This window comes from Nicotiana sylvestris, chromosome 1 (genome assembly GCF_000393655.2).
Source record: "Nicotiana sylvestris chromosome 1, ASM39365v2, whole genome shotgun sequence".
Classification (NCBI taxonomy): Eukaryota; Viridiplantae; Streptophyta; class Magnoliopsida; order Solanales; family Solanaceae; genus Nicotiana; species Nicotiana sylvestris.
This window is the reverse complement of record NC_091057.1, coordinates 11,065,605-11,086,329: the sequence shown is the minus strand read 5'-3', so window position 1 is coordinate 11,086,329 and position 20,725 is coordinate 11,065,605. Positions and strand designations below refer to the sequence as shown.

General features: G+C 30.9%; 1 protein-coding gene across 1 annotated transcript; it reads right to left on the bottom strand.

Annotated features, from left to right (window-relative positions):
* Positions 1 to 9,500: 9,500 nt before the first annotated feature.
* Positions 9,501 to 9,959, bottom strand: LOC138890120 (uncharacterized). Its single transcript, XM_070173482.1, has one exon. The coding sequence runs from the start codon at positions 9,957 to 9,959 to the stop codon at positions 9,501 to 9,503; it is 459 nt and encodes a 152-aa protein (XP_070029583.1).
* Positions 9,960 to 20,725: the final 10,766 nt, after the last annotated feature.

Sequence of the window (20,725 nt, the reverse complement as noted above, 5' to 3'; positions counted from 1 at the left end):
TCTTCCCTACTAAGAATTTTAATTAGTTTTACACAAATATTTGACCCAAACTCAAAATAATATCACGTCTTATTTTAAAATATTACTTTGAATTAGTCTAAAAATTAATACATAAGTTCCTTTATAATGTTTCAAATCTATTGAATTTTCTTATAACTATTTTTGTATTACGTGCAATTAAATTTTCGTTCTTTTCAAGGTACAAATTTAGCTTTTAATTTTTATTAATAAAATTACATACATGAGATATTTATTTAATATGTTTAAATATTTAATTTGGTATCAAATTTTTATTTTTCTTTATTTAGCAAGACTTCAATCTTTGGTCATATCCATATTTTATGTGTTCTTATTATAACTTTAAGAACTTTCTAATCTCAAGTTTAAATAGTTTTTATTTTTATTTTTAATATATTTGTTTTATTTTTAATTATTTTTCTTATTTCTGCTATAATGTTATCTAATATGTAATATTATCACATTTCATGTAATGTTTTTATTAACTTTATACTTTATTTAATATTCTTATCCACTACTATTTTTTAATATAGTATAGATATATATGTAAATTTTTATATTAAATTAAATATTTATTTTATTTTTAAACTATTGTTTGAAAATTTTAATTTATTAATAATATTTTTGAGTTTGTATAAGTGCATTGTTTTACTTTTTAAAGTAATTCTTAGTATAAATATCCTCACATGATCTCTCATTTATTTATATTATTTATTATTTAAATTTTTTTAATCTATAGAAGACTTTAGTTATGTGGCCTTATCCACATGCATACTATTTCTTATTATACTTAAGCAAAAAAAATTCATCTCAAATTTAAATAAGTTTTATCCTTTTTCTTTTGTATGATGAAATTTTTGATTTTTTTCTCTATTTATTCCTCAATTTTTATATTATATTATTCAATACTTAATATTATTATACTGTCATGTGGCTCAATTTCTTATCATATTTCTTTATAAGCAAAGTCTTATCTCAAATATTTACAACAATGGTTCCACTATCATTTATATCTACATAATATTTCTAAAACTAAAAAAATATATGAAATGGAAGAAAAGGGATAATGTTGTTAGTAATTCTAAAATAGAAATTCTTGTTTTTAGAAAGTTTTGGAATCTATTTACAATGAAAATAGAAGTCAATATTAGTTGATTTATACCTTTAAGTTAAATTTGATCAAATTTGTTTTGCCTTAATTCTTATTAGATTTTGTCTGAGTGCTTAATATTTGTTCTTCTTAAGTTAAATTTATTTAATTATATAATACATATTTATTTACATATAAAATATTCATTTGTCCGATTTGTCAATATTAATATGACTTTATTATTCTTGTTATTAAAATATACTTTACTGATTATTTAATTTTTTTACATTGTATATAATTTGTATATTTTATGTAAGATCTTATTTTGTTGTTTGAATTTTTTTTAATTTTTAAAGTCAATAAATCTTTAATATCTTAAGTAAATTTTAATTTTATTTTATATTTTAACTTACTCCAAAGTATAAATAGTCCTATGTTATCTCAATTTACGTCTTTCTATATTTTTTATTTTTTTCTACTATAGTTTTTAAATAAACTTTTTACCTCCATATTTCTAGTTAATATAGAAGAAAATCTATGAATAGATCATTATATGATCTAAATGTAATAGATATGGATATAAATATACATATAAATATAAATATAGATAATAGATTAAATTTGTCTAAGATCTATCTAGATTATGTATAAGATTCATTCAACTATTTCCATTAATTATGTTTCCATTTATACTTTGTAATTATAGATATTGTCTTAAAATTGCCAAGTGGCTTCATTTTTGCTTGCCACTTGGCTTAACCACAATACATACTACTCTCATTTTAATATAACTAGTATTAGTACCCGCGCAATGCGCGAAGAATATTATAGAATTTAAATTATGTTATGTGATCTAATTTGTTTGAGCACATTCTATCATATTGCTTGAATTAAATTCTAACTATCTTCTTGTTACCCAATGAAACATACCAATAAAAGAATCTTATGAAATTATAAAAAGATTCATATAATCACAAATAGCTTTTCAGTTCATTAATTTTCTTTATTACATAATCTGCTATACTTAGTATTATTTCATTACGTTTTATTAGCTTGTCAATTTACTTTAAAAAGTTTTAATTGCTCGCCTATTAATATAACACAGATATATATATTTTTCTTGCTCCTAAAATTTTTCTTGAAACTTTTATTCTACAGTTCAACTTCAAAAGTCTAAAGTTATTAATTTTTTTTAAAACAAATTCAAATTATAAATATCAACAAATATGCAGTACTAATTATGAATTTGAATGTGTTCTTTGCTATTAAGTTTTTTTTGTTTAATAATTATTATTATACTATATGCAATAAGCAAATAAAAAATTTCTACTCTCTTTTATGGTTAACACAAATTTCAAATTATGGGTTTTATATTTAATTTACTTTCTTATAAGATAAATTCACATATTTTACTTAATATCTATTCTTCTGCTTGGAAGTTTTTCGGTATTTGATATTTTTGATTTTTACTTTGTCTATTAAGATTAAGATACGTGCTATTGTCCATTGTACATATGACTTTTCTCACCATAATTCAAAAATACGTTTTCACTTCAAATTCAAATAGGTCTTATCATTCTATATTTTTATATTTAATTTTTTAAAACTTTTGTCCTTTTGTTACTTGTTTATTATTATGATATTATTCTTTCTTACAATTGTTATATTGCGACGCAATTTTTTAGGAGCTTGGATCTTGACTTAATGTTATTGATTATTATTTTTTTAGTAACTCCGAAAATTTAATTGATCACAGTTCTTGAATAGTTTATCAACAATATTTTATATAGGATATATTTAAAATTTACTATTTTGATTGGAAATTTTTCAATATTTGATATTTTTTATTTTATGACTTTGTCTGTTAAGATTCCAATATATATATATATATATATATATATATGATATTTTTTTATCATAGTTCAAAATAGGTTTTGTCATCTCAAATTCAAATAAGTCTTGTCCTTCTTCTTACATTATTCTTACTTAGAATTGTTACATTGTGATATAATTTTTATTAGCTTGCGCAGTAAATTCTTGTTATGTATTATTATTTCTTAATATTAAATAGATAAAATAGATTTTTATTACTACAAAAGTTTAAGTGTTCATAGGTTTTTATATAATTTAAATTTATCAATATTATTTTGTGTATTATTTTGTTACTTTATTTCATTTTTAAATCAAGTCAATGTATAATATCCTCATACTATTTTTGTGCACCTTTTTTACATTTTATGTGATATCTTAATTAATTTTTCCCATTTAGAATTCTTCTATAGTCATAATATTACATTTTATACTAAATTGTGATTTCAAATTGGTCCAAAGTATAAACCGAAGTTCTGTTTATTGTTATAAATCTATCATTTTTTTAATATTTGATATTTTCTTATTGTACGCCATAACAATTAAATTATTCTTTTCTTTTATCATTAATATAAAATATTTAACTTTAAACATAAATATTATCATACTAAATAATCTCTTAAAATTGTAATTTTTTGCTTTGAATTTTTTTATTACCTAATATTTTTGGTTTTTGGCTTTATCTATTAAAATTTGAGTTACGTGCTATTATAAAAATGTATAATTGTTCTCGTCATAACTCAAAAATACTTTCTAATTTCAAATTCAAATAAATTTTCCTATTTAATTTTTTTTTGTAACACGGTAAATAAAATTGTGGAAAGATATTATATAAGGAATATTTTTTTATACAATGTATGTTTGAAAATTCAAATTACACAAAAAATTTATATATCACCTACCTCGTTTTAATGTGAATATATATCTTTAGTTCATTTTCTTTATATCTTTTTTTAATGTGAATATATACCTTTAGCTCATTTTCTTTATATCTTGGGTCAAATACTTTTAAGCAACGTGATAGTCAATGTTTCAAAATAAAATATTTGAACAAACCATTATTCTAACTTAAATTAATAAACGTAATGGCCAAATTTTAACTAAGAAAAAATGATAATGAATGCCAAAAATCAAGCATATTAATTCAAAATAAAAAGGTACAATTACATATTTATCGCAAATGTATATATGATAGATGTAGATTTAGATATGAATTAGATTTGTCTTAAACATATGTAGATTTTGTCTTAAAAGTGTAAAGTGTCATTTTCTCAATACACCACTTGACTTACTTTCCTGCTTCACTATCCTCCTTTTAATATAATATAGATTATTATTATTATTATTATTATTATTATTATTATTATTATTACTTACTTACATAAATCTAAAACATATAGCTTATTGCATATGTAGTTATTTCAAGCTTAAATTCCGTTCTCCTTTATTTTCAATCGAAAATTTTGAGTTTTAATTTTATTTTTAAATTTTATGATCTATTTTTGACTGTAACTAATTTTATAATTATCTTTATCTTAAATCCTAGATTTTGGATGCAAAATTTAAAAGAGTTATTGCGTTATCCATTGCTTAATATTGTCACACTATTTATGTGATTTTGTTTTAGCTTGCTACTTACTTCATACCTTTGTTCGTTATTTCCGTTATAACATATTATATATAGATGAATATGAGCTTTCTTTCTATTAAAATAAAATTTCCATTTATTTTTAATATTCATTTTATAGTGTTTAAACTTATAAATATTATTTTGAGTATTAAGTATTTACTTGCTTTATTTTATTATTTAATGTAGCATTAATGAGAAAATTATATGGGTCGATAACTTTTTTTTGATAACTCAAACTAAATCATTGTTTCCTTGCATAATAACCCAGTACGTACAAAATCTTATATCCAAACTAAAATGATATGTAGTCAAAGACAATCTAATAACTATGTAAATTAAATTTGATCAAATCTTGTCTTAATCTTTATTAGATTTGTCTAAAATATTTTTAGATTATGTCTTAAAAGTGCTAAGTGACATTTTCTCAACATATTACTTGGCTTAACCTCATGCGCGGACACAAATCATGTCGAGTTGTGATTTGGATTATTTGAATTATGTATAAATAGCTTTAAATTATAAACCTTCCAGATTAAATTTATTGATAATCATTAGATATTAATTAAGAAGCAAGACATGAAACCATTTCGCAAATCTCATAGTGGATAACCTGTTTTCTTTTTCTATATTTATATAATTCAATAGGTTAATTTTAGTACTTGAATTTCGTTTCGTTATCAATATTAAAAATTACTAACTATGTCATGTGATGATTTGTCTCGTTTGAACATATTAAATTATATTATTTTAATAAAATTCTCAGTATTAGTTTATTTTTTATATCAAGCTTTAATAAGTCTTATTCTTTTAAATTTTACACAATTTTTTTGTTCTTTGCTTATAATTATAATATTATTTATTATTTAATATTATTATACTTTCATGTAATTTTTTCGGCTTACTAATTGACTTTATATTTTGCTTATTATCCTTTTAATAATTATAATATATGTTTTATTCTTGAAATTTAATATATTTTACGCTTTTATCCTCTTACTCAAAACTATTTTACTATGTAAATCTATCAATAATATTTTTGAAAATAATTCAATTATTTACTTTATTTTATTTTAAATTAATTTAAAGTATAAATATTCTCACATTGTATCTATTTTTTTCTTTATATAGTCTCTTCCCTATTAAGAAATGTTTAATTAGTATTTTACCCGTAATAAAAATAATATCATATTTGACTTTAAGTTGTAACTTTGATTAGTATAAAATATTAATATATAAGTTCTTTTATTATTATATTCCAAATCTATTAAGTTTTCTTATATTTATTTTTTGTATTACATGCAATAAAAAAATTCTCTTTTAGTTTCAACATACAAAATTTGACTTTTAATTTTAGTTAATAAAATTACTTATATTAGATATTTATTTTATATTTTTAAATTTTAATTCTATATCTAGTAAGACTTTAATTTTTGGTGCCACTTTATTTAGTATTATTATCCATTACTATCCTTTAATATAATATAGATAATCTAGAAACTTTTTAATCTTAAAATAAATATATATTTTTTAAAAAATATTTCTTGAATTCTTAAGTTATTTAAATTTATCAATAGTTTATTTCACTTTATTTTATTTTCTAAACTAATTCTTAACATAAATATTCTCACGCTATTTCTAATTTATTTTAAATATTTTTAAGTTCTTATTTTATCTGTTAGACATAAGTTGTGTGGTATTATCCTATGATATTTTTTATCATAATAGATAAATAACAACTTTCTCATCTCAAATTTAAATAAGTTTTATCATTTTCTTTATGATGAAAGATTTGATTAATTTCTCTCTATTTATTCCTTATTTTTGTTATTCTATTATTCAATACATAATATTATTACATTGTTATTATGTGGCTTTCATTAGCTTGTTTAATTTAATATCTATTTTTACCACACTCATTTTAGTATTAATCATAAAAGTTAATTTCTTATTTGTTTGAACATATTATATCTAATGATAATGTTTTCATTATCATTTTATTTCTCTATGTAGTATTTCTAAAAATAATAAAATTATGAAATGAAAGAAAAGAAAACAGATCAAGTGGTTAGTGAATAATTATATTTGGAAAGCTATCAAAATTTATTTACTATAAGAATGTGAGTCAATTTTAATTGATTTCTACCATAAATTAAATTTGATCAAATCTAAGTTGTTTTAATCCTTATTAAATTTGTCTAAAAATCTATTTAGATTATGTCTTAAAAATGCTAAGTGACATTTTCTGAATATGCCCCTTGGCTTAATGTCATGCCTCACTACCTTCCTTTTAATATAATATATATAGAAGATATAAATATTTAAGTTTTTTCTTATCTTATAAATAATTGTATACTTTATATAAGATCTTATTTTACTGCTTGAATATTTTAATTTTTGAAGTCAATAAATCTTTAATATCATAAGTAAATTTTAGTTTTATTTTATATTTTAACTTACTTCAAAGTATAAATAGTCATAGGTTATCTCAATTTATGTTTTTGTATATTTTTTATTTTTTCCAATTATAGTTTTTTAATTAATTTTTTACCTTCTAGTTAATTTAGAAGAAAATCTATGAGTGAATCAATATATATATATATATAAAGAGAGAGAGAGATATTAGATTTGTCTAAGATCTATTTAGATTATGTATAAGATTCATTAAACTACTTCCATTAATTATGTTTCTATATATAATTTCTAATTATTAATATTATCTTAAAATTGCCAAGTGACTTCCATTTAGCTTGTCACTTGGCTTAACCACAATGCATACTACTCTCCTTTTAATATAATATAGATATAGAATATAGATAGTTTAATATTCTTCAAAATACTATAAAAGGAAAATGTCTCGTAAAGCTACACTTGAGAGATATAATCAAATTAATCACTAACCTTATCACCATATATTTCTTCTTAATTTGTCAAATAACATTTGTTAATGTAATATTAAACTACGAATGCAATGAGTAGGACATTTATCTATAATGACGACTGCCCATCAAGGCACATAGAGTGTGTCCCATGATTTATTTATTTTTATTACTTTAAAAACAAAAAATAAAGATTAAAAAAATGAAAAATTACATAATACACATTAAAGCTGTATCTATTCAAAAGCAAAAGAAGTAAAGAATTTATTTATCAAGTTAGTATCCTAATATAAGTATCAAGGGCGGAGCCAAGGTGGCGGAAGGAGATTCCCTACCCCTTTTGTCGAAAGTTTACATACAGTATGTATATAAGGTTAAATGTTATATAAGCACGATACTATAAACTGTTAAATCCTCTTAATTTCTTCGTATATTCTCTTTTTTTTTTCGGAATTCCTTTGATAAATTTTTTGTTTCCGTCACTAAATGAAGTACATAATACACTAAATGCTTAATTATAATTCAATAACACATTGCAATAAGTTTATATTTTGTCTCCAAGTTTTTGGACCAAATAGTAAGTTTTAAATAACACATACTAAGAGTCATTACAACATGAGACTAGTCTAGGCAACATAGTGCCTATGCTGTCTTTTTCAGAAGGAAAACAAAGACATCATTATTGAGTTACGTGAAGTTTTACATATTTATTGTGTAATTGTTCAGATAAAAGAAAATTTTGTTATTCGTCTCAAATATATAGTTTGTTGGAAATCCCGGGCAAAAGAAAAAAGGAGAGTTAATAAATCTACATCGTAATTCTTGCTCTCTAAAGATGTAAACCTTCAAAATCTCAATAAAGTTGGAATTTATATACAGTAGGATCATGATTATTCCTATTTTTATATCGGAAAAGGACCAAAACTGCCCCTAACCTATTTGCTTTGTTTAAAAATACCTCTTGTCCCCCACCTATTTGCCCTCACCGTTAAAATTTTTTAATTTATTATTTGGTATCCTATCTCTTTTCATGTTCATCTTCCCCAACTTAATCACCGCTAATTTGCTTGCATGATTTCAATTAACTTAAAAAAGCTATATAGTGGCACAACCAATATAACTTTGGCAAAAGATAACTTATTGATCCCTAAAATCTTAAAATGAACAATTATTATAATTCCAATAAATACTAGAATTCACTCAGAAATTAACAACAACAATAACAAACCCAGTATGTTCCCGACATATGGGGTCTGAAGAGGATAGTTTGTACGTAGACCTTACCCCTACCTAATACATGTAGAGAGGCTATTTTCAATAGACCCTCAGCTCAGGAAGGGTAAGAAGAAGAGGAGGAAAGCAAGGAAGGAAGAAAGAAGGAAGAGAAAAAAATGGAGAGATAAAGGATAAGTAGTACCACACAATAGCAGTAGAGAATACAATACCTAAGGCGAACACAACCACATAACGTAATAAAAATCTAAGAATATGAAGGGACATGCGTGCTACTAAGACTATCGGTGAACAACTAAAAACTACCCACTAACCTTCTACATTAATCCTCGACCTCCACACCCTCATATCAAGGGTCATGTCCTCGGTGAGTTGAAGCAACGCCATGTCCTGTCTAATCACCTCTCCCTAGTACTTCTTAGGCCTACCTTGGCCTCTTCTCAAACTCTCCATGGCCAACCTCTCACACCTCCTAATAGGAGCATCAATGCTTCTTCTCTTAACACGTCCGAACCATCTCAGCCTCGACTACAGCTTCTTGTCCTCCACGGAGGCTACTCCTACTATCCCGGATAGCTTCATTCTTAATCTTATCTCTCCTGGTACACCCACACATCCATCTCAACATCCTCATCTCTGCTACTTCCATCTTCTGCAAGTGGGAGTTCTTGACTGGCCAACACTCAGCCCTATACAATATAGCCGATCAAACCACCACTCTATAAAACTTACCCTTAAATCTTGGCGGCATATTCTTATCACATAAAACACTGGAAGTGAGCCTTCACTTCATCCATCCCGCTCTGATGTGATGTGCAATATCTTTGTTAATCTCCCCGTTACCTTGGATAATAGACTCGAGACACTTAAAACTCGCTCTCTTGGGGATAACTTGAGCATCAAGCATTACCTCTACGTCTGCTTCATGGGTCCTATCACTAAATTCGCTCCCCAAGTATTTTGTCTTGGTTCTATTAAGCTTGAAACCTTTAGACTCCAAGGTCTGTCTCCAAACCTCCAACCTCGCGTTAACTCCGCTTCGCGTCTCGTCAATCAATACTATATCATCGACAAATAGTATGCACCAAGGCACCTTCCCTTGGATGTGTCGCGACAGTACATCTATCACCAAGGCAAATAAAATCGAGCTATGAGACGATCCATGGTGCAACCCCATTACCACAAGAAAATGTTCTAAGTCACCACCCACAATGCTCATCCGAGTCTTAACATCATCATACATATCCTTAATCACCCTAATGTATGCTATCGGAACGCCGCTAACCTACAAACACCTCCACAGGACCTCCCTCGGGACTTTATCATATGCTTTCTCAAGGTCAATAAACACCATATTGTCACGACCCCAAAACTACCCTGGCCGTGATGGTGCCTATCGCGATACTAGGCCAGCCAATTCAATACTTAGACATAAGGTAACCTTTTCATTTAGTTCAATACTATCCGATATTTTCATAAAGTTCCCACGTAACATTTCATAACAAATAAAGACAGGTAAGCATTTCAACTCTATCCTAAAACCCGAAGTCATCAGTCATGAGCCTCTAAAGAAATACAAGTCTCATGCACTATCTCTAATAAAATATAAGTCTGGATATGCAAGTACTAAAGAAGTAAGAAGGAGAAGGCAGGGTTGCGGACGTGTGCAACTACCTCACAAATCTCCACGAATCCCTGGGACAGGTAAACAACTCACTTCGCCCTAGCACCTGAATCTGCACACAAGGTGCAGGGAGTAATGTGAGTACGTGTAACACCTCAGAAATTTTTTGAAGTACTTAAGCTATTAAGAAAGTTGATGTGCGCTAATTATATTATTTTGTGCGCAAAGACGGACTATTAATATGATGGATATCAATTGGATATGATAATAAGCGTACGAAGTATATTATAAGTGATTTGGGGTCTAAGGAGAAGCCTAAGTCTAAGCCAAGTTGGAAAATTTCAAGATAGGCTAAAATTCTAAATGAGCAAGCACAAGATCACAATTTGGACGAGCACATCTACATATATATAAAGTGTTATATGATGCACAACCTATCAAATTAAAGGTCTTTGAGTCTAGTTTCTAACGCTTCAAACCGTTAATCATTTGGACATTTGTACAAAACGTTATGATGGATTTACTGAAGGCGGGTAATGTTGTATTCTGGGGCAGAGGCAAATCGCAATTACCCAATGCGATTTATAAATCGTATTCGACACCTGCGACTTACCTAGACAGATTACAAAACGCAAGTTTCAGCCATTTTTAACACATTTGGAGCTATGAAGCTCGGATTGAAGCAATTTTTGAGGCTATTTTCACCATATGGATTGGGGTAAGTGATTCTAACTCGATTTTGGTTAAAATACATGAATCTATTGTTGTGTTTATCATGAAATTAGTGAATTGGGTTGAAAATGGTAGAAATTCTCTATACCTTAGATTTAAGATTTGGAGGTCGATTTGTTGTTGGAATTTAGTAATTTTGGCATGGTTGGACTCGCGTTTGAATGGGCGTTCATATTTTGTAACTTTCGTCGGATTCCGAGACGTGGGCCCCACGGGCGATTTTTGATCTAATTTCGGATTTTATTGGAAAATTTGGTATTTTCACATGGGATTGATTCCAATAATCTGTGTTGATTGTATTGAATTATTTTTGGCTAGATTCGAACCATTCAGAGTTGGATAATCGAGGAAAAATGTCAATTATTGGATTGAAATAGCGTGATTTGAGGTAAGTATCTTGTCTAACCTTGTGTGGGGGAATTTCCCCTTAGGCATTGAGTCTTATGTGGAAATTGTGTGATTGAAAACCATGTACGCGAGGTGACGAGTACGTACTTGGTTTATATGTGCAAACTATATCGGTTAAAATTCGTAGACAACCTTATGTATTAAATTAGAAAATTGTTGCGACTTATTAAATCTCTTATTTGTCATGTCTCATTCCTTATTTGTCTAGATTATTTTTATATGATAATTTGGTGCGATTGCTACTTGACTTTTGTGTGAATTCTGTGTTTGTTTGAGTTGCTATTTTTATGGAAATAATTTTCATTATTGATTTTAGCTACATACAATTTAAATGAGAAATTTAGTTAATAAGATGAATAAATCTATTTATTTCATGAAGTTGTGAATTAAAAAAAATGTGTTGTCCCTTGATGAATTTCTTTTCAATTCATGTTGTTGAAATTGATATTGAGTTATAAAGGTTGTAAATCATATTGAGGCAAAGTGTTAAATTGTGAAATATTATTTTGTTGAGTTTTCACTCCTAGATATTTTGTTAGAATTTTTGTGCGCATTATGACCGAGTCATGAGCTTCTTATTGTGGAAAAATAATGTATTGTTGATTCACGTGACAAGTTGTAATAAATTTGTGATATGTTGTAATATTGTAACGACCCGACCGGTCGTTTCGAACTCCGGCGCGTCATTCAGCAATTTAAGGCCATGAGCGGCTTCATCTCAGGTATATTGACTTGTGTGTATGGTCAGAATTAAAATTCAGGAAGTTTGGAGTCAAATCTAAATGGAAATTCTCATTTTGAAAGCTTAAAATTGAAGAAATGAACTAGGATTAGAATTTTGAGTAAACGACCTCGGAATTGGGATCTGAAAGTTCCAGCATGTTCGTATGATGATTTCGGACTTGGGCGTATGTCCGGATTTGGTTTTGGGTAACCCGTGAGCATTTCGGCGTATATTGTGAAAGTTAGTACTTTAGAAGAATTTCATAAATTTGGGTTGGAAGGCATTTCAGTGTTATAGATGTCCGTTTGGGATTCCGAGTCTAGGAATAGATCCGTATGGTGATTCTGGAGTTGGGAGCACGATCGGAAGTGAATTCGGATGTCCGGAGGTCATTTTGAAGTCATTTGGCTAAATATAGAAATTTGAAGGTTTTTGAGAAAATTCGACCGGAAGTGGAAATTTTGATATCGGGGTCGGAATGCGGTTCCGAAAGATGGGGCAAGTCCGTAATATCGAATGTGACTTGTGTGCAAAATTTGAAGTCATTCCGGAATGATTTTGGTAAGGTTTGAGACACTTAGTCTCTTTTAAGGAGGTTTAAGTTGGAAAAGTCAACCGAACGTTGACTTATGTGTTAGAGGGATCGTATTTGAATTCCGATGATTCGGTTAGCTTCGGGGGATGATTTGTGACTTAGGAGTGTGATCAGAAGTAATTTTGGAGGTCCGGTGTAGAATTAGGCTTGAATTGGCGAAGTTAGTATTTTGGCGAATTCCGGTTGATAGGTGAGATTTTGATCCGGGAGTCGGAATGGAATTCTGAGAATTGCTATAGCTTTGTTATGCCATTTGTGATGTGTGTGCAAAATTTAGGTCATTCGGACATCGTTTGGTTGGGTTTTTGATCGAAAGTGTATTTTCGGAAGTTTTTGGAAACTTAGGCTTGAATTCGATGAGTTTTGGGTAATTTGATGTTGTTTGAGGTGTTTTGATAATTTGAGCAGGTTTTAATGATGTTATGAATTATGTTGGCATTTTTGGTCGGGGTCCCATGAGGATCGGATAAGTTTTGGAAGAGTTTTTGGAAGATTTTTTTGCCGTTTTGAGCATAAGCATGTAATGATCCAAGGGTCCATTTTTAGTTCTAGAGATCCAAATTTGATTTCAAGACTTCTAGAATTTAAATCATGAATTATAGGACTGATTTGGAAATTTTGGTTTAATTTCATCAAGTCGCGATTAGATTTTTGATGTGAAATGTGAGTTAATTGTTTAACAAGCGAAATGGGTATTGAACTGGGTAAACGGGCTCCGAATTGAGTTTCGATTAAAGGGTTGTGTTCGTATTATTATTTGAGACTCACAGGAACAAGAATCGTCTAATTCCGAGTTCGTATGATGGAATTAGAGCCTTTTTAGTGAAAATAAAAGCTGCTGCAATTTCTGCTGCTAAGCTGTCTTTGGACAGCAATGTGCAGTCGTGGAGCGTACTTCGGAGACTTATATCTTTTGATCTACAAGGAATTTTGAGATGATTCAAAAACGAAAGTTGTAGCCCTTCATATCTAGAGAAGTTATGATTGATTGAAGATGACTGGTGGAGCAGTTTCTCCAGAAAGTTTCTGATTTCATGGAGCCGATTTAGAAGTTCATATCTCGGGATATATAAAGAGTTATATGGTTTACAACCTATCAAATTAAAGATCTTTGAGTCTAGTTTCTAAATATTTAAACCGTTTGTCATTTGGATATTTATACAAGACGTTATGGGTGTTTAAACAGAAGGTGTCCGACAAGGAACAATTTTAATAGGATGTACAACTTGTATAGCACAAGTGCAAGGTACAACTCGACGAAGCACGGGCAGATTCTTTTAAACACGGATTTGGCTTATTTCTTTCATTTCTTTCATTTGGCTTGGATTATTTTGGAGAGAATTTCAAGGGGGATTTCATCAAGCATCAAAGGTGAGTTGTTTCTACTTATTTCCAAGTTAAATACATGGATTAGAGCTGAAAACTCAAGTAATTTATGGACAAAAATGGTGGTTTAGGGCTTGAAACTTAAGAGAATTAAATGGTGATTTGAGGGGTCAAATGAACTCCGATTTTTGTGAATTTGGTATGTATAGACTCGTGGCGAGATAAGGGTCGTATTGATGTAAAAATTTCTAAATTTCGAGACGTGGGCCCGGGGCTCGGGTTTTGCTAATTTCGGGATTTTCGACATTTTTCGAGTCTTTTCGATTGGGTTATATTCCCTTAGCCTATTGTAATGTATTCGTTGTGGTTTTGACTAGATTCGACGCACGAAGAGGTCGATTCAAGAGGAAAGGGCATTGCGGACTAGTCTACGGCCGGTTAGAGGTGAGTAATAGATGTAAATGTTGTTCTGAGGGTTTGAAACCCCAAACTTTCACATCGTAACGCTATATTGAGGCGTGACACGCACTCCATGGCGATTGCGGGGTCGGATACTATTGGGGATTGTGACTTGGTCCATCCCGTGTGATGTTTATACTATACTGGTGATTGATACACATACTTCATTGATATTACTGGGCTTGATGCCATGTTTGGGGCCTTGTACCGATTTGTAAAATCCTTGGAGGATTGATATTATTGCTTAGCATGATTTGCATATCATTTAATTTCAGTCCAAGGTTTTAAATGTTGTTTTGCAAACTCAGCCATAATTCTAAGTGTTGAAAACTTAAATGATATTTTTAAATGTATTCCGGGCTGGGAACTTCTGTTTTGTAAATGCCCAAGGGGCTTATTATATTATTTTCTGGACTGATTATAAAGTGACTTGAAACAGTGGTAACAATGACACTGTGTGATATACTTGAAACAGTGGTAACAATGACACTATGTGATATACTTGAAACAGTGGTAACAATGACACTGTGTGATATACTTGAAACAGTGGTAACAATGACACTGGATGATATACTTGAACAGTGGTAACAATGGCACTGTATGATATAAATTGGTCAGGTAACAATGGCTGACCGGTCAGGTAACAATGACTGACCAAGATATTGCGCTTGGGCTGTAGGAGCCCCTCCGGAGTCTGTACACACCCCCAGTGAGCGCCGTCGACGATAAATAAATATGGATGGCTCGGGCTGCACGCCGCAGTGGGTACTGGAATGTACCATCATATGCATTGCATTGCATTCATGTATTTGTATTTATACTGGTGTTTAGCTGCTCAGTTCCATATGTTGCTGTATATTTGGATTTTAGCTTACTTTGTGTATTTACTGGATTTTCTTATCTTCGGACTGTAGTTACTTTTATTACTCACTGGGTCGGAGTACTCACTTTACTCCCTGCACCTTGTGTGCAGATCCAGGGCAGTCTCAGGCTCAGTAGATCCAGTTGATCAGCAGATCCAGCCTCTGGGAGTATCGAGGTAGCTGCACGGCGTTCGCAGCCATTGATCTTCTCCCTCCTATCCTATCTCTTTATTTCCGCATTATCAGACTTTGGATATACCATGTATTAGGATGATATTCTGTATTCTAGAGGCTCAGATTCGTGACACCGGGTCCTAGTGAGATTATATTGTGTATTTTGTTAAAATCTTCAGTACTTTAATCTTGCTTAATTGATATTTCTTTCCGCTATTTTTGATAAATTGGGTTAAGTGTTGAATAATGGTCGGGCTTGCCTAGTAGTGTGCTGGGCGCCATCACGACCGGGATTTGGGTCGTGACAAATATTTGAACACTTGACGTGAAATTTGTGATATGTTGTAGGATTTGAGCACTGGATGTGGAATTTATGATATGTTGTAATATTTGAGCACTTGACGTGAAATTTGTGGTATGCTGTAAGATTTGAGCACTGGATGTGAAATTTGTGATATGTTGTAATATTTGAGCACTTGATGTGCAATTTGTGATATGCTTTGATATGTGATCACTTGAGGTGCAAGTTGTATTATGCTGCGATAATTGGGCACTTGAGGTGCAAGTTGTATTATGTTGTGATATTTGGGCACTTGAGGTGCGATTTGTGAAATATTGTGATATTGATACGCATGCGGTGATATATGGCCAGGGTGTTGAAATGCTTGCGGTGAGATAAGGGTGACTTGAAACGCGTGGCTAGTAGGGGAACTACTAGAAGTCATGCGGTATGATAAGGGTGGCTAAAACGCGGGATGCTATTTCGGGGAAAATTGTTTTATTTAAAATTATATGTGAAGGCTCCCGCGGTGATATAAGAAAATGAGATATTGTGAATTTATTTATGATTTAGGATTACGAGGCGGTACCTCGGTAGTGCCTTGTTGATATATCTTTATTTATGTTCTTGTCTTTGGTGATTTTGTTTCATTAACATGTAAATTCTTATCTTCTTCCGTGATGTACTAGTTGACATTATTATTATTATTATTATTATTATTATTATTATTATGTGTTTTGTGCTCCTTGTTGCATTGTGTTCGCTTTGACTTTTTAGTACGAGACTTTGAAGATTTATATTTTTGGTTTTTAGTGATTTTCAATGATTGTGTTGTTTTAAATAAAAGAAATTACTATTATGTTTTAAATTAATAAGTTTTACATCCAGATCAATAGTTTATATGATGCTTTAATTTAAGTGCAATGTCATTTTCTTCACTCAAACTATTTGCAAAGTAAATTGGTCGTGCATATTTTTTTATATATTGATATTTTTGGCATGTGAGTTGTCCGTGCAGTTGTGATAGAAATATGGGCACAAGGTGCCGTGGAAATATGAAAGTGGGGTGAGGCCCATATTACGAAAAATATGAAGGTGGGCTGAGACCCGTATTTTTATGATTGTGAAATGAGGTGTCACAATGTAACTTTTATTTGAAAGAATTATATTCAAAATATTATTTCAAAGAATTAGATTTGAAGGATATTTATTTGAAGGAAGTATATTCGAAATATATTTATTGGTAAGTATTATATTCTAAAGATTATTATTTGGAAAACTTTTAGATGAAAGATGTGTAATTGAAGGACTTGATTAAATGGTTGTACTTGTAATCATAGTTTGTTGAGCGATATGTATGGTGTTCCTGTTGTCTTGTTGTTTATATCACTAGTTGATAATTATTGGTATCATTGCTATTTGTTTCCTATTATTGTGGTATGCTATATTGCACAGGTTATTAGATGTGTCTTGACTGTACCTCGTCACTACTCCACCGAGGTTAGTCTTGATACTTACTGGGTACCGCTGTGGTGTACTCATACTACACTTCTGTACATTTTTTTATGTATAGAGCCAGGTATTGGAGATATAGGACTCAGAAAGAGTTAGAGAGTGATTGCAAGGATTCAAGGTAGCGCTGCTTGGTCGTCGTAGTCCCTTGGAGTCTTTCCCTTTTATCGTACTATCATATATTATTTGAGCAGTATTGTATATTTAATTTCCTTCAGATCATTTCATGTATTCAGTTAGAGTTCGTGACTCAGTACTACCAGTCTTGGGAGGTTGTATCTTTATTTTTGCTGTTGGTTTCGATTATCTATTTTAAAAATAAAAATGGCTTGAATTGTTATTATAACCGGCTTACTTAGTCTTAGATACTAAGTGTCATCACAACTCATATGGTGTGATTTTGGGTTGTGACAAGTTGGTATCAGATCTCTAGGTTCATAGGTTCTACGAGTCACGAATGAGTTTAGTAGAGTCTCGCAGATCGGTACAGAGGCGTTTGTACTTACTTTTTGAGAGGCTACAGAACTATTAGGAAAATTTCCACTTCTTTTATTCCTTATAGTGCGGTATTTATTCAGCTTGAAGCATATATCTTATGTTCTTTTGCATCCACTCGTGTATGAAATTACGCACTCGATATCAACTATACGCCAATTGTTCGTGATACTACAGAGGGGTTATAAGGCAACTAGAAATGCTCAACATTGTCTCAACATGTGGTCCCGACTAAAGATGCGAATGTATTGAAAGATCACCCATGAATCGTGTGGGGGTAGAATAGACCTTGGCATCTGGTTGATTTGTACGAGCTGTAAAGGTTAATATTGTGGATCATCGGACGTTGTGACCTATGACTTAGCGCCAAGTGGGGGAGTCCACTATCAATGGACGAATTGTGGGGTCACATGTTATATTAGTCTTGGCCTGAAATGTATATTTGTGGTACTATAAGGTTCCCCAAAATTTGCACATGTTTAAGGCTTGAGATTTTTGCAAGGGATAAATTTGGTACTTACGGTATGTTTGCGTCCTTAATAATCCTATACTTCAGTACCAAAGGAGTTAGATAAACCAATTTAAATTTACAGAAAGTCTACTTAGCGTGAACGTCTCGATTGCGGATTCTGGGGTTCTTCAGAGGAAGTACAGTGGCTGATGAGCTTCTAGACTATGTGGTTCGTTCCAAGATTTGTCTGTATGGAGCTTTACTTATCGTTGTGTATAAATAGGGGGAAGAGTTAACCCAAGCAAGATTCGAAGAGTATGTAAAGAAATGGATCAACTTAACAATGTTAAGTCAGCATAGTAAAAGAAGAAATTGGCATTGGGAGAGATAATTCTCCATCGATGTTTGTGGAAAGCATATGGAGAGGGAAGACCAACCAATACAACACGACCTACTTGGCCTCAGTCTTCAGAAATACTTTGAAAGAGTTTGTTCCCCAGACTCTCCGTAATGTGTGGCGCGCAGAGTTTGAATGGTTATGTAAGCACACTGCGACAATATCAGAATATGCCATCAGGTTCAGTGCATTAACACGTCATATCCCTACATTCGTTCCTACATCAAGAGAACGAGTCCATGGATTCATTAAAGGACTCTGTTATGATCATAAAATTTTGTATGACTCGGGAACTACAGGCTGATATTTCATTTCGACTAGTGGTAAAAAAAAAATTGCTAAGATGCTAGAACGTGTTCGGAGGAGACCAAAAGGTCTCGAGGTTTTGTGGAATTCGACAGATTCTTCCTTGCAGTTATAACTCATTATGGCTGAGGCTTGGGCGGTAGCCAGCCCAGACCGCATTTTCGAATATTCGTTGTGCTCCAATTAATCAGGGCACTCATGTGGGACAATCATCTTTTAATGCACCACTGGTACGGGATTTTCTACAATAGTTATTCAGTTATTCGGCACAGACTCAGTATGAGAAGCCGAACCGCAAGTGGGTTGTTTAGAGTGTGGTGATACTAGGCACATCATGAGAAATTATCCGAGACTTGGGGGAAACCTATTTTTATCAGAACACACAGGCCACGTACTCCATTCTACATACACTATCAGTTAGAAGTGGAGGACAAGCAGGTAGAGGCACCTAAGAGGTGGGGCCCAGCCCATTGATATATTTTCTATGGTATGACAGAGGTCGCTACACCTGATAGTGTGATTACAAATACAATCTGGGGTTATTACAAAGTAACAATTTCATTAAGTTGATTTGGTTCTGAGTAGCGAGGTAAATCCTCCTAATATTCTCCACTCATGAGTGAGTTTCTTAATCCTAAAATCTACTTATATGAATACTCTTGTTGGGAGATGTTATGGAGATAGCTATGTCCATCATTATGTGTTGGTCACTAAGAATAGTGTTGAGGCTAAAAGTGACTTTTGTTAATCATTTCGGCGAGTTTGATGTAATTTCCAAATAATTAATTTCAATTGTGAATTATATTCCCTATCGATATGAGGGTTCTTTATATGTTGTGATTTTATTTAACAGAATTTATTTAAAAGAAGAAAGAAAGGAAATGAAAAGAATTCAGTTGGCACAATGTGCAAAATACTTATGATTCAGAGTTGAGGACGAGGTTCTCACAATTTTTAGAGGATGTGAAATATTTAAAACGGGCTATGTGCTGCTATTGAAGTTATATGAGGACGAGATCCTTGGGATGAAAATTTATGTGTTTAAATTATCCTTTTTGTGAAATTATAATTTGTACTATAGTATTAGCAGGGAGTCATGCCTGTTAAGCTTATTTGATAATTCTTTTATGTGTTATTGTGCATATTTTTGCTAAATTCGTGTTATAATTATTTAGTTTCAGCCTATGAGGTGAGTGCCAAGTGGCGTAAATGTGACTCGTTAATTCAGGTAAATAATTACGAGGTCTTCATGCCTCGCGCCTCGTTGTTAGTAAAGTGGAGGTTCGAAACGAGATTTTGTTTCAGCAAGTTAATTGGCGATGTTGTAATCAATTATGGATAATTATTAAGATCAGAGATGTAGTTATGGACATATATATGATGTGTTTTATGGTCAAATATCACTATGATGATGCAATTCTTGTAATGCTGAGATTAGTATTATTGATTTAGGTTGTGGATGTGTTGTTAGGAGTTATTTTGGTGTTACTCTGACAGGTGGATAGACCCAATTATAGGGAGACTCTGCCAAAATTTCTAGAAAATTTGAGATTTAGTCAAATTTTTGGGAACTTGAGGTGTGTGAGAAAAGAGTGAAGCTATGTGCAGAATTGGGGTGGACTCCACTTCTCATTCGAGGACGAATGATCCTAAGTGGGGGAGA

Excerpts from the sequence above, each read along its gene's own strand:
- LOC138890120 (XM_070173482.1), bottom strand. The coding sequence starts at position 9,959 with ATGTATGATGATGTTAAGACTCGGATGAGCATTGTGGGTGGTGACTTA.